Source organism: Gracilinanus agilis, chromosome 2 (genome assembly GCF_016433145.1).
Source record: "Gracilinanus agilis isolate LMUSP501 chromosome 2, AgileGrace, whole genome shotgun sequence".
NCBI lineage: Eukaryota > Metazoa > Chordata > Mammalia > Didelphimorphia > Didelphidae > Gracilinanus > Gracilinanus agilis.
Genome location: NC_058131.1, coordinates 500094042 through 500107456, shown reverse-complemented (window position 1 = coordinate 500107456; position 13415 = coordinate 500094042). Strand labels below are relative to the sequence as shown.

The 13415-nt window shown below is 38.4% G+C and overlaps 1 protein-coding gene across 1 annotated transcript in view; it reads left to right on the top strand.

Annotated features, from left to right (window-relative positions):
- KCNK10 (potassium two pore domain channel subfamily K member 10) overlaps positions 1-13107 on the top strand; it is a 190885-nt gene extending 177778 nt beyond the window's left edge. The window contains exons 6-7 of the mRNA XM_044662122.1: positions 4643-4785; positions 12484-13107. Coding sequence (XP_044518057.1) covers positions 4643-4785; positions 12484-13107 — 767 coding nt within the window. The remainder of the gene's footprint in view (positions 1-4642; positions 4786-12483) is intronic.
- The last annotated feature ends 308 nt before the right edge of the window (positions 13108-13415 follow it).

Below are 13415 nucleotides of genomic sequence, written 5' to 3'. Positions count from 1 at the left end.
CAATAGCACTCTGAAAGTTTCCACTGACTGAGGTTGACCTCAATTCCTCCTGTTGTCTGTTACAAATAATATTGATACAATAACGATATATTTAAAGGTATTAGGGTTTTATTAACAGCCATATTGATAATTAACTTGGGTCTATTTTATTTTGAAATCGAGTTAATTGATTTCTGGCAACCACACCTTAAATATCTAGTTTTCCCCTCTTACATGTCTCTAGACAGACAAAGACTACTTTTGCCTGAGGGTCTATTGAAAAGCTCCAGCAGACTTCTCAGAAAAAATGCATGTCCGACAAAGGCTGGATTTTTGTTATCACTAACATATAGTGATACTACTATATGTTACTAAATGCACCAGGAAACCAGGTGACATCATTTAAAAATAAAAACTCAGTAGATGCTTGATTGCTTGCATGGTTTGGCCTGGTAGCTGTTCATCTAGGCTGCTCTACAGCTAACTTCTCTATCAGGAAGATTATTTCTGCTAGCCCGGCTGAATAGAATTAATTGCTGGTTGATTTTGTTATCAACTGAATGTATCCCCAGCTGAGAGGTGCTGCTGTCATGCCATCTTGCCGCCTGACTTTGAGGGGCCGCACCCAGTTCAGTAGGGATGAGAATGGGCACTAATTGCATTATTCTCTAGCACACCCTAGTGGCCCTTGTTACTGGGTAAAAGGAATGCCAAGGTCAACATTTACCTTACGGATGGGTGGGATGACCCCAAAGAGAAGGAGCCATGAAGTGCTCATTCTGGAATGAATCCTTGAGAAGACTGTTGTGAGAAAAGGGAAGAATGATGAAGTAAACTGTGGGAGCTTGTTATTCACTCTGGCTCTTAGCTGGGAAGCTTGGATTTTTAATTCTTAGAACATTGGCAGCAGTTGTGGAACCACTTCCCAGTACAAAGTGAAGTATCGATCAATCAGTCAACAATTTATTAAGCGCCTACTCTATGGCAGGCACTGTACTTAGTACTTTGAACATATTTCATTTGGTCCTCATAATAACCCCGGGAGGTAGGTGCTATTTTATTCCCATTTTCCAGTTGAGGAAACTGATGCTGGCAGAGATTAAGTAGCTCAACCAGGGTCCTACAACTAGTAAGTTTCTGAGGCTAGATTTGAATCCAGGTCTTCCCGATTCCAGGGCCCGAACTTTCCCCATTTTGCAGGCAACTCTCTAAAACTAAATTTCAAGGACGTTCTCTACATAGATAAGATCTCGTGTCTGGATCCTGTCCTTCACCCTGATTCATTTTACCTCCTTCTAAACTCTCCACCCTCAAAACAGTGTAGTGGATAGATAGCTGGCCTTGAAGCCAGAAAGACCTGGGTTCAAGATCTACCCCTTTTGTATAGTGACTACATGGCTCTAGGCAAGTCATTTAACTCCTTAGTGAAGACTTTAAACTATTGAGAAAATGCTATCTTGCATTGGTAGGAAGATTTTCCTCATTAGGGAGTTCCCTCTCCATACCATTAAAATCACAGGTCTAGTGTTATCCCTATCAACATGAATTTAATGTCACTAGATGTGGCCAGACCCTTGGGGAATTCTTTAAATACCAACACATAATGGAAATTTTAATTATCAAGCTTACAGTGAAGGCACTCTGCAATTACCAACATATGCCATCCCAAAAATAATCATTTCCTTCTCTGTGATGAGTAATGATGTCTACAGCATGAGGAGTAAAGATGGCTGACTTTATTTATTTTAAAATCTTTTCACCCATTGCTTAGTTTTTCATGATTCATAACTCATTTGAATAGTTCAGAATTAAAACTTTAAATTCTGATCACATTACTTCCCTGCACGTGAAGCTCTACTCCCCTCTTTTATCTCTAGGATGCAAAGCAAGCTTCTCTGTTCAACCTTCCAGACTCCTCCACAATATGGTTCCAGCTCATATCTTTCTGAATTTACTGCACATTATTCTTTTTCATGAATTCTATAGTCCAACCAAATTGATTTACTTGCTGTCCCTTACATGCAAGTCATAGTAGGTAGAACATTCAACTTGGAATCAGGGACACCTGAGTTCCAATACTCACCCTTTTCCATGAGACCGTGGGCACACCATTTAACATCTCTCTTCTTTAAGGAATCATGTCAATGATGTAGAGTCATGAAGTCTTCATGTGGGCTGGCTTATTCCTTGTTCGTGATGCATATTCTAAAGTATATGTCGAATTATCCTTACCTGTTTCCATCTTTGCACTAAAGTAATAGGTATTTAATTCAGAGGGTCTTACTTCAAAGAATTTTAGCATCTCTCCATCCCCTGTGGCAGATGTTGAAACTCGAGCTGAAGTTATTTCTGTTTTTGCAAATACTTGTAATAAGCAGAACAATGCAAAATGATTAAATGTCTCATGAAGTGTGGCTTATTGCCTTTGGACATACAATAAAAACTAACTAATCAATTAATTAATTCCATCAATTCTTTTATTTCCTTCTCTCAGGAGAACCTGAATTCTTCCTATCATTTGGCTACAATTTTCTTCTTTCTTCAGTTCCTGTTTAGAGGGAAAATGTCAAGAGGGACATGATTCACTTCCTTTAGCAGTGTTCAGCTCACTTATCACTAACATAGATCTCATGTTTAGATTATCTTTTGTAGAAGATGAGACTTGGGCTTCATCTTTTTTTTTTTTAATATATATTTTAAATTGAGCTTAGTCTTGAAGAAAGATGGGAAGTAGAATTGAGAAAGAACACTGCAGGAATGAAAGACAGCCAGTAAAATAATCACAGCATTGGAAAATGGAGTGCTGTGTGTGAAGCACATCAAAAAGGCCAATTTCCTTGGGTTGCAGAGTTTGTAGAGGGGAGTAAAGTATGAATAAATTGGAATGGTAGTAAAAGGCCAGATTGTGGAGGGCTTTAAAAGTCAAACACGACATTAAATATTTGAATAAAATCCCTTATCCCTTCCCTCTCCTTAATCCAGGTCAGGAAAGTAGATGGTATATATTTTACAATCTGTTTAGATATCTGTGCTTATATGGGACTACTGGATAAGCTAATTTGACCCTACTGAATGATTAGTTTGAAGTCAATACAGGCAAACAGTTGGTCAGTTCAATTTGTCAAATTGTTTTCAATCTGCTGACTAATTGTCAAAGAAGATAGGTATTGAAACACATGATCTCCAACTCTTTCCCACTCTCCAACCTGACACCTTTCCTTCTCCCCCTCCCCTAGCTTTAACATCCTTTGGTCCTACTTGAAAGAAAATACTGGTTGTTCAGTATCATGGAGACAAATTCTGATTAATACTAACTGACAGTGCTTTGAGTAGAGGATTGAGAAATTATAAAACTTCTATTTTTCACTGCAATTCATACTTTTCCTTCTTAGCTAAGTGCCATGGAAGAATTCCACAAATCTATTGAAGAATGCCAAGCCATTTAGGAAAACTATTTATTTTATTAAGATTTTTATTTTATTTTACATTCAAATAAAGAAATTAGGGAAATTAAAAATAATGGTTCAGCTTATTCTCTTTGACTTAATTTATTATCATAATACACAATTTAAGGTGAGACATAAGTGAATGATAGTCATTCACCCAATATTTTATATGACAAAATGTGTTCCTCAATTAGGAATGAGAAGGCATGCAGGGGAAGAATATGTTCTTGGTGACCATTAGAAGAGTTTCTAACTTTGGAGAATTCTATCAGTTCATATCAGATACAGTGGTAGCTTGACACACGAGTTTAATTTGTTCCATGGTGACCAAGCTCGTAACTCAATTTGCTCATGTGTCAAATTGAATTTCCCCATTTAAATTAATGGAAATGCAATTAATCCACTCTGGCCCCCTAAAAACACATGAATTTTTTGTTTATGTATATACTTTTAAATATGAAAATGTACTTTGTAAATAACAAATAAATATACTTATAGATAATAAGAAAGAATGTAAAGAAATAAACTTACTTATGAAATGTTATTTACCTTCAAGTATAGGCAAAGATGCTGGCGGTGGTTTTCATTTTGTGTGCTATTGCTTAACATAACTTACTCTCTAACACACACAGAATGCTACATTTAAATGCAAAATTGATCTTACACATTACTTATGATACGTAATTTTATTGCTAAATTTAATTACTATTATTTTACTTTACTTTTTTTTTTCATTGAATTTTGGCTGTTTTGCCACACTTTCCTTGATTTCACTTAGAGGCCATTTCAACAAAATCCTTTCGATGGAAGTTTGTTTCTTCCTCTCTTTCGGTACGTTTCAATAGTGTGTGAAGCAAGTGTCATTACACAGTTCCAATGCACAACCTGCTGCAAATTTTTCTGGGTGTGTCTTTTCAATAAACTCTTTAATTTTTTCCCAAATCCTCAACATTTCCTTAATCTTGCTTGTACTGATTACCTCAGGCTCCTCCCATGGGCAGAAACTCATGATTCAAATATCTACTTGTGACTTAAAGCAAAAAATCCCAATTGTGACTGCCCATATCTCAAACTGCTTGTGACTTAAAGTGCTCATGTATCAAGGCACCACTGTATTCTTCTTGGGTATAAACCTTCATTTAATGGACTAAAATAAATGGATGCCACAAGGCTAATATATAAAAAATAATCACAGAATAAAATTTGGTTCTTTTCAGGGGGGAATGCTGGTATCAATTATCGAGAGTGGTATAAGCCCTTAGTGTGGTTTTGGATTCTGGTGGGTCTCGCCTACTTTGCTGCTGTCCTCAGTATGATTGGAGACTGGCTTCGGGTTCTGTCCAAAAAGACAAAAGAAGAGGTATGGTACTTTTTTCACCTATGCTGGTTTTTTTTTTCCAGGAAACATCTGACCGATCTGAAGATAGTCTTAACCTCATATTTGTACTTGTCTTGCCCTAGTGCTTCTCACTGAGTTTTGTCAAACTGCATTTTTTTTCAAATGAAATTTTTAACCAATATACGCAATAGATTAGTCATCTCTAAGTTCTTTCCTGGTAGGGGAAAAAAGATGGAGCCTCGATTAATCGTCTAACATTGAGTACCTTGTATTTGGGTATACCACATTCCCAGCAGTGAAAAGGGAAAAAATAACCCCAACAAAACCTTTAGATATAGCTGAGCAGGAATCAAGATCAAGCATGGTGGGTTTCTATGTGAGATTGGCTTCTATCAGTAGTCACAGGAAGAAACTGAGAGAACAGAAAGAGGCCCACTAAATTGTATTTTTCCTTCAACTGTATTTAAGGTTATATGATTAGGCAATGCTGTGATACACCACTTTTTTTTTATATGTTAGTATGAGCCCTTACTATGCTGCATATCAAGTCACGCAATAGTGATCAGTTCTGAAAAGGAGTTAAAAGATCAAGCAGTCTTGTTTTCTTCCTAATAGAGAAAAATATATTCTAATGGCTAAATACAGTGGACCCATAGGCACCCATTCTTATGAAAACCTAGTTAAAGGCACTGGAAAGAAGAAAGCCATGACATAAGTTTAAAAAAGATTCAAAAGTATATACTGTTATGAAGAATAAAAAGGAGAAAGAAGTGAGGTGGAATCTTTTGGTGTGGCATAGAAGCAAAATCAGTAAATCAGGGAAGAGAGGAAGCATGACAATAAAAAGAATATTGGCTCTGACATCGGAGGAATTGTGTTCAAATCAAACCATTGATGCTTACTACTCATGTAACTGAGAAATTCACTTAACCTTTTTGGAATTCATTTTCTTTATCTATAAAATGAAAAGATTGAAATAGATGGTCCTTTCTATCTCTAGATACATGGAGTATACAGAGTCCAAGAGGCATAAGTTCTTGTGCCCATTGAGCCACCCAATTGCTGGGTGACTCATACAAATTTCTTAACCCTCCTGGGTTTGTTTTCTCATCTGTTAATGGTTTAGATCAGAGTAAGAAGGAATGCAGCTGAGGTGTTGGAAAAGACATATGAGAGTTTGGGAAAAGAGTCCTGTAGAAAGTGACTAGTAAGGAAATGAGGGAAGGTAGTAGAGAGAGATGAGGAGGGACAACATTCCAGGAATTGGGGACATCCAGAGAAAATGTCCAAAGCCAAGAGGTGGTGTCTTATTCATGGAACAGCTAGGAGGCCAGCGTCACTGGATTGAAGAGCACAGAGCAGGGAGTAAGATGTTAGCAGACCAGAAAGGTAGGAGGGAGCTAGATTATAAAGGACTTTGAATGCCAGGAGACTTTCTATTTGGTTCTCAAGATGATTGGAAGCCACTGGAGTTTATTAAGTAGAGGAATAATATGATCAGAGCTGTGCCTTAGGAAAACTAGTGGCTGAATAGAGGATGGATTGTTTCTGGGGAGAGGCTTGGAGCAGTCAGATCCACTAGCAGACTATTGCAACAATCAGGCATGATGTGGTGAGGACCTGCACTAGAGTAGTGGCAGTATTAAGAAGAGAGAAGGAAGTATATTTGAAAGATTAAGCAAAGATGAAAATGATAGATCTTGGCAATGGCTTGGATGGGGACAAGGGGAGGAGATAATGAGAAGTCAAGAATGACACCAGGTGGCAAGTCTGAGGAACTGAGAGGATGATGTTGCTCTGTATAGTAATAGGGAAGATAAGAGTAGACAGAGGGTGGTGTGAGAGAATTTAGGGGAAAGATAAATAAGTTAGGTTTTGAACATGCTGGTTTAAGGTGTCTACTGGATATCTAGTTGGAGATGTCTGGAAGGCAGTTGGAGACACAAGATTGGAGGTCAACAGAGAGGCTGGGGTGGGACAGATAGATCTTAATGTCATCAACAAAGAGATAGTAATTAAATCCATGGGAGCTGATGAAACTACCAATTAAAGTAATATAGGGGGAGAATAAAAGAGAGTCCAGGATGGAACAGTATGGGGCACCTACAGTTAGGGGGCATGATCTTCATGAGGATCCAGAATAGGAATCAGAGAAGGAGCCATTAGATAAGTATTAAGAGGATCAGGAGAGAGTGCTGTCCCAAAAACCTAGAAAGAAGAGAGTTTTAAGAAGGAGAAGGTAATCAGCAGTCAAAGGCTGTAGAGAGGTTAAAGAGACTGGACTTGAAAACTAAGAGGTTATTGGCATCCTAGTTGTGCAACCCTGGGCAAGTCCTAACTTAAAACTTAACTCACTTTGCCTAGCCTTTACTAGCCTTGGAACCAATACATATTCAAAGATGGAAGGTAAAGGTTTTTAAAAAAGAAATTATTGTTAATTTTGCAGGGAACAGTTTTGGTGGAATAATAAATAATAAAATTGGAAACAATATTATAAGGGGATAAGAAGGAAGCGAGAAGACAGAAAATGGAGGGACCAAGTGTAAATTATTTTTTCAAGTTTAGCCACAAAAGGCAGAAGAGATTTGGGACGACAGTTAGCAGGAATAGAAGAATCAAGTTGTCTTTTTTTCCAGGATGGGGGAAGATATGGGCATATTTATAGGCAGTAGGGAATGAGATAGTAGACAGGGATAGATTAAAAATAAGTGATAGAGCATGGATGAGAGGGGGAAATCTGCTGGAGGAGATGGTATGGAATGGGATTGCTAGAGCAGGAAGAGAGCTTAGGCTTGATGAGGAGTAAAATCATATGATCACTTAAGAGAGGGGTGAAGGAGGAGAGAGTAGCAGAAGGCATATGAGTGATGTGAGATAAGGAAGAGGGGAAAAGAGAGAAAGCTCACAGTGAATGACCCAGTTTTTTCCATAATATCTGAGGCAAGTTTCTCAGTCGAGAAGTTTGAGGGAGGGGAGCTATGGGAGATTTGAGGAGGGATAAAAAGGTTTAGAAGAGCCACTATTAAGAGTGGGAGAGTAAGTTGATAAGGGAGGTATAGTAGAATTGCCTAGTAGTAACAAAGTCCAGTGAAGGTTGAGTAATATAATTATAAATTCATAGTAAATTCAAAATGGTTGCATGATGTTCTCTACCATTGTTTCAGGAGCATATATATAAGAGCAAAGGAGTCAAATGATGGGAGTGACTGAGGGCTGAGGCTGAGCAGGGCACAATCTATGAAATGATAAAGGATTCATAAGAGACTCAAGACAGGAGGACAGTGTAGAGTTCAATTGGTTCACCAAGAGGTCAAGATGGGGAAAAGAGGAGACTGGTTTAGCATTGGGAGATTACCTAAGAGAAAATTGAGGGACTAGAGGTCACAGTACAGATGAAGAGTAAGGTTTGGTAGGGAATTCATAGGGAGAGGTGAAAAGCCAATGGATTATGGTTATATAAAAGGATTTCAGGATTCTTGAATGTAGAGGTGGTACATTTATGCTCGATGGTAAGATCAAGAATATGACTACCTTAATGTGTGACTGAGGTGGGACAGATTATGGGATATGAGTAAGTTTCTTTGATTGAGGTATTTGAGGGGGAGTCAATATGTATTTTGAAGTCCCCTACTATAAGGGCAGAAGATGGAGAGAAAATTGTGAGCCATGTACTAACCTCATAGAGGAAGGAAGGGGAATTACCTGGGTGTCGATAGATAACAGCTAGCAGGACCATGATTGAGTGGTAGATATGTGAATAGCATGAATCATTAAATGAGGAGAGATTACTAAATGGTGGAATTAGGAAGAGAACCTCAAAATAGCAGTGGTGGGCAAGGAGTAATCCAACTCCCCTGCTTCCTCCAATGAGCCAAGGAGAAGGAGTAAAGGTATAACCATTCCGGGAAGAGGTAGCGAGGGGGTCTGTGTCATCAAGGGGTATCTATAGTAATAACTATACAGAGTAGCCCAATGGAAAAAATGAATGAATAAATTCAGTTTGGTCATTTATTAGGCACTTAATTTGTTCAGAGTACTTTGCTTTGTGCAAAATTATAAAGATTAAATAAGAAATGGCATCTGACTGCATGGTGTTTGCAATCTAATAGAAAGATGTAAATAAATGCTGATAAATTTAATGCAAAACACAATATAAGAACATGAAAAGATGAATTCCCTACTTTATTTCCTATTTTGGGCACAAAGTCTCATTTTCCTACTTGGCAAAAATAGTTGTGTCAATGTCATTTCAAATTGGAATCTCCAGTTATCTAACAAGATCAGCAGACACTACTGCTGGAGAATGAAAAAGGAACTGTATAAATATCGACTTTCTTGTCTGCAAAGATTTGAGTTACTTGTCTATTTAAGGAAGCATGTTATTTGTCTTACTAACCAAAGCTCACTGAATTCTAGGTCTTTCTCTTTACACATTTGAATCTCATTCTACAACTACACCACGAAGCATCATGCTATATGGTGGAAAGAGCACCAGATTTAAAACCCAGAGATCTGAGTTTGAATACAGGCTCTGCCATTTTATTGCCTGTGCCCCTTTGGGCAAGTGACTTTATATCTCTAGATCTTATGAGTCTCCTCAACTGCAAAATTACGTTGGATTTGATGATTTCTGTAACCCCTTCTAGTTTTAAAAATCTTAATCTCTATGGACTTTATTAGGATAATGCCAGTAAGTAATAATTTTCTCACTTGAACTTTGCTAAACACTTTGTTTTGGCCCTCTCTCTAGAGCACTAGGCCTGGAGTCAGGAAGATCTGAGTTCAAATCCAGCATCAGATACTTTACAGCTATGTGACTTTAAGCAAGCCACTTAATCCTGTTTGCCTCAGTTCTTCATCTACAAAATGAGCTGGAGAAGGAAATGGCAAAACAGTTCAGTATCTTTGTCAAGAAAACCCCTAATGGGAGTTACAAAGAGTCACATACATCTGAAATGACTAAACAGAATTTACTTATCATGTAGTAATGTATATAACAGGGTATCATTATTTCATTCCTCTGCTAGACTTCAACTCACCTGAGGACAAGGATATTGTCTTATCTCAGTTTTGTATCTTCCCCATATCTACCAGATGCTCCATATGCACTTAAATGTTTTTCGAAAGAGTAGATAAATGTGTGCTTTTCATTTATCTAATACTTTATGGTTCCTAATGTACTTCTTTAGATCCATGACAATTTTGAGGGTTTTATGAGAAAGAATGCTATTCACATCCAGAGAAAGAATTGTGGGAGTAGAAACACAGAAGAGAAACATATGATTGATCACATGGTTTGATGAGGATATGATTGGGGATGTAGACTCTAAGCGATCACCCTAATGCAAATTTTAGTAATATAGAAATAGGTCTTGATCAATGATACATTTAAAACCCAGGGGAATTGCTTGTTGGCTACAGGAAGGGGATGGGAGGAGAGGAGGGAAAGAACATGAATCATGTAACCATGGAAAAATATTCTAAATTAATTAATTAAATAAAAATTTTCAAATAAAAAAATAAAGTACTTCTTTATACAGCCCTCTTATTAGTCCTGTGAGATGAGCAGGGAACGTTTATGTATCTTTATTTTATAAGTAATTTGGGGCTTAGTTAAGAGTTAAGGGATATGGCCAATATCACAGAGACAGAATTCTAGTTGTTAAGATGACATGAGAACCCATATCTCTGGGATCCTAGACAGTTGATTTTCAGTTGTAGCATGCTGCTTCCAAAATGGGAAGTTCTTGAACCCTGACAAAGAAACTTAAATTATCAGATATACTGGAAGAACCTCCTGACAGCATGATCTGATTTATATATATTTAACCATAGCCTGGATCCCAAGAACAGTGTTATGACGCATCTTCAATGTATTTTGTGCTTATCTCTTGAGGGGCAACCAATGATGACAAATCAAATGTAATACGTCTAAGATCCCTTCTAGATTTCCATTTCCATGACTCTATGAAACCATACTAATTACTGATGAATCAGTTTGAAAGTTTCTAGTTTCATAGAAAGAACATTGATTTCTAGGTTCTTGAAATTGGAAGAAATCTTAAAAGTTTATCAAGGGCAATCACTTCATAAAGAAGTTGAGGTCCAAAAGAATAGTTAATTCGCTCACGGTTGCATTACTAGTTAGCAGCAGAACAAAGATTAGGACCCAGTCCTCCTGCCCTTCTGATATACTAGATTGAAATGATAATACACTCTCCTACATCGTATAATCTCATCTTGGCTCTGACATTAACTGTGTGGCCATGAGGAAGTCACTCGACCATTCTGAGCCTCCATTTTCTCATTTATAAAATGTAAATAACAATCCTTTCCTGTCTCACTTAGATTAGTGGTGGGAAGTGTGCTTTGTAAACCTTAATGTACTTTATAAATGTGAACTACTACTTGAACCACTACCTGCACTTATTCACTCATTGGTTTGGAAAGCATGTATTAAATACCTGTTGTATACCAAGAGTTGGGAGTACAAAGATTAAAAACTGAAAACAATCCCTCCCCTTAAGGAGCTTATATTCTATCTCCTGGCAGTGCTGTTGGGAAAGTGCTTTGGAAACAAACATTAGAGCCACCACAAAAGGACCATTACAACTTGATAAATGTGTTAATATTGTTGTTGTCATCATTCTGCCTATGATCACTAACCCTTGGTAGTGGTGTCCCTGTTCAGTTGGTTTTCTGTTGTGTATGACTGTGACCCCATTTGGGGTTTTCTTGGTAAGGATAATGGAGTAGTTTGCCATTTCCTTCTCAAGTTCATTTTACAGAAGAAGCCAATGTATCCTGAGTCATTGCCAGTCTTGAATTTTGTCCTCCCATTGGACTTTGATGACTCTAGACAATGGAGTGAGATTGATGACTGTGCAACTCTGCCTCACTTAAATCCAATTCATGCACAAGTTAGTACATCATCCTGTGATATCATTGATCCTCTTTAAAAATGAAGGATGAAGGGGCAGCTGGGTGGCTCAGTGGATTGAGAGCCAGGCTCAGATATGGGAGGTTTGGGTTTCAAATCTGGCCTCAGACCCTTCCTAGTTGTGTGACCCTGGGCAAGTCACTAAACCCCCATTGCCTGGGCAAGTCACTAAACCCCCATTGCCTAGCCCTTACCATTCTTCTGCCTTAGAATGTATTGATTCTAAGATGGAAGGTAAGGATTAAAAAACAAACAAACAACAAAGGATGAACAACAATAGCAGCAGTTGAGGAAACTGAGTCAAACAGGGTTAAGTGACTTACCCAAGGTAAGGAGAAAGTTTTGGGACTTTTCGAGGTGTTCCTGATACACCTACTACATTTAGAGAGCCAATAGAGTTATAGTTTTTATCTGGTTTACTCACCAGGACTGATCTTGAAGTTCCAATGTCTAATAAACAATTGTAATATGAATTTCCCACTGTTAGGGTTACACACAGAGATAGCAAGTGTCTGAGGCTGGACTTGGGGTCAGATCTTCCTGATGCCCTGCTCTAACCACTACACCACCCCAGCTGACCAGGTATATGACTTTGATGTTACCATACCTCAATTCTCCATTTTAAAATGGAAACACCTCTCACGTTCTTCATAGGATTTTAGGGGAAGGCAATAGGTGTGAAGCCAGTGTTTAAATGCCCTAGAAAGAAGGGTTAGACGTGTAATTAGCATCAAACCTGCTCTAATTCATGGCATTTTGAATTTTGTTTTTTTGTCAAGGTTGGTGAAATAAAAGCCCATGCAGCCGAATGGAAAGCCAACGTGACCGCCGAGTTCAGGGAGACGCGGAGACGCCTGAGTGTGGAGATCCACGACAAGCTGCAGCGGGCAGCCACGATCAGGAGCATGGAGCGCAGGCGCCTGGGGCTGGACCAGAGGGCCCACTCCCTGGACATGCTGTCTCCCGAGAAGCGTTCCGTCTTTGCTGCCCTGGAGACTGGGCGCTTCAAAGCTTCCTCTCAGGAGAGCATCAATAACCGGCCCAACAACTTGCGCCTGAAGGGGACGGAGCATCTGAACAAACACGGGCAGGGAGCATCCGAGGACAACATCATCAACAAGTTCGGGTCCTCTTCCTCCAAGCTCACCAAGAGGAAAAACAAAGACCTTAAAAAGAGCGTCCCAGAGGACGTTCAGAAAATATATAAGACCTTCCGGAATTATTCCCTGGACGAAGAGAAAAAAGAAGATGATTCGGAAAAAATGTGCAACTCGGACAACTCGAGCACAGCCATTTTGACTAACTGTATCCAACAGCATTCAGAAATGGAGAATGGCATGATACCTTCTGAGACCAAAGAAAGGGAACATGAAAATAAATCATTACTTGAAGACAGAAATTAAATGTAAAAGACATTGGACTTGGATTAAGTGATGTTAGTGTTTTTATATACATATTGAGACATGTGCCTTATATGAACCTCTTTAATTAGTCTGAATTACATAGCATTGAAGAATATTTTCACTGTGCCATAAATGACTGAAAGCTGGCTCTGCCAAAATGAATCAAAGTACAGCACTTCAAATAGTGACAGTAGAACACACATCAGGAGTTTCAACAAGTAGGTTACCATGGTGAAATGTTAAGGGAGAGAGTTACCATGGCAATACAACTGGAAGGTTACCACCCTGGCATAATATAGTTGGGAAAA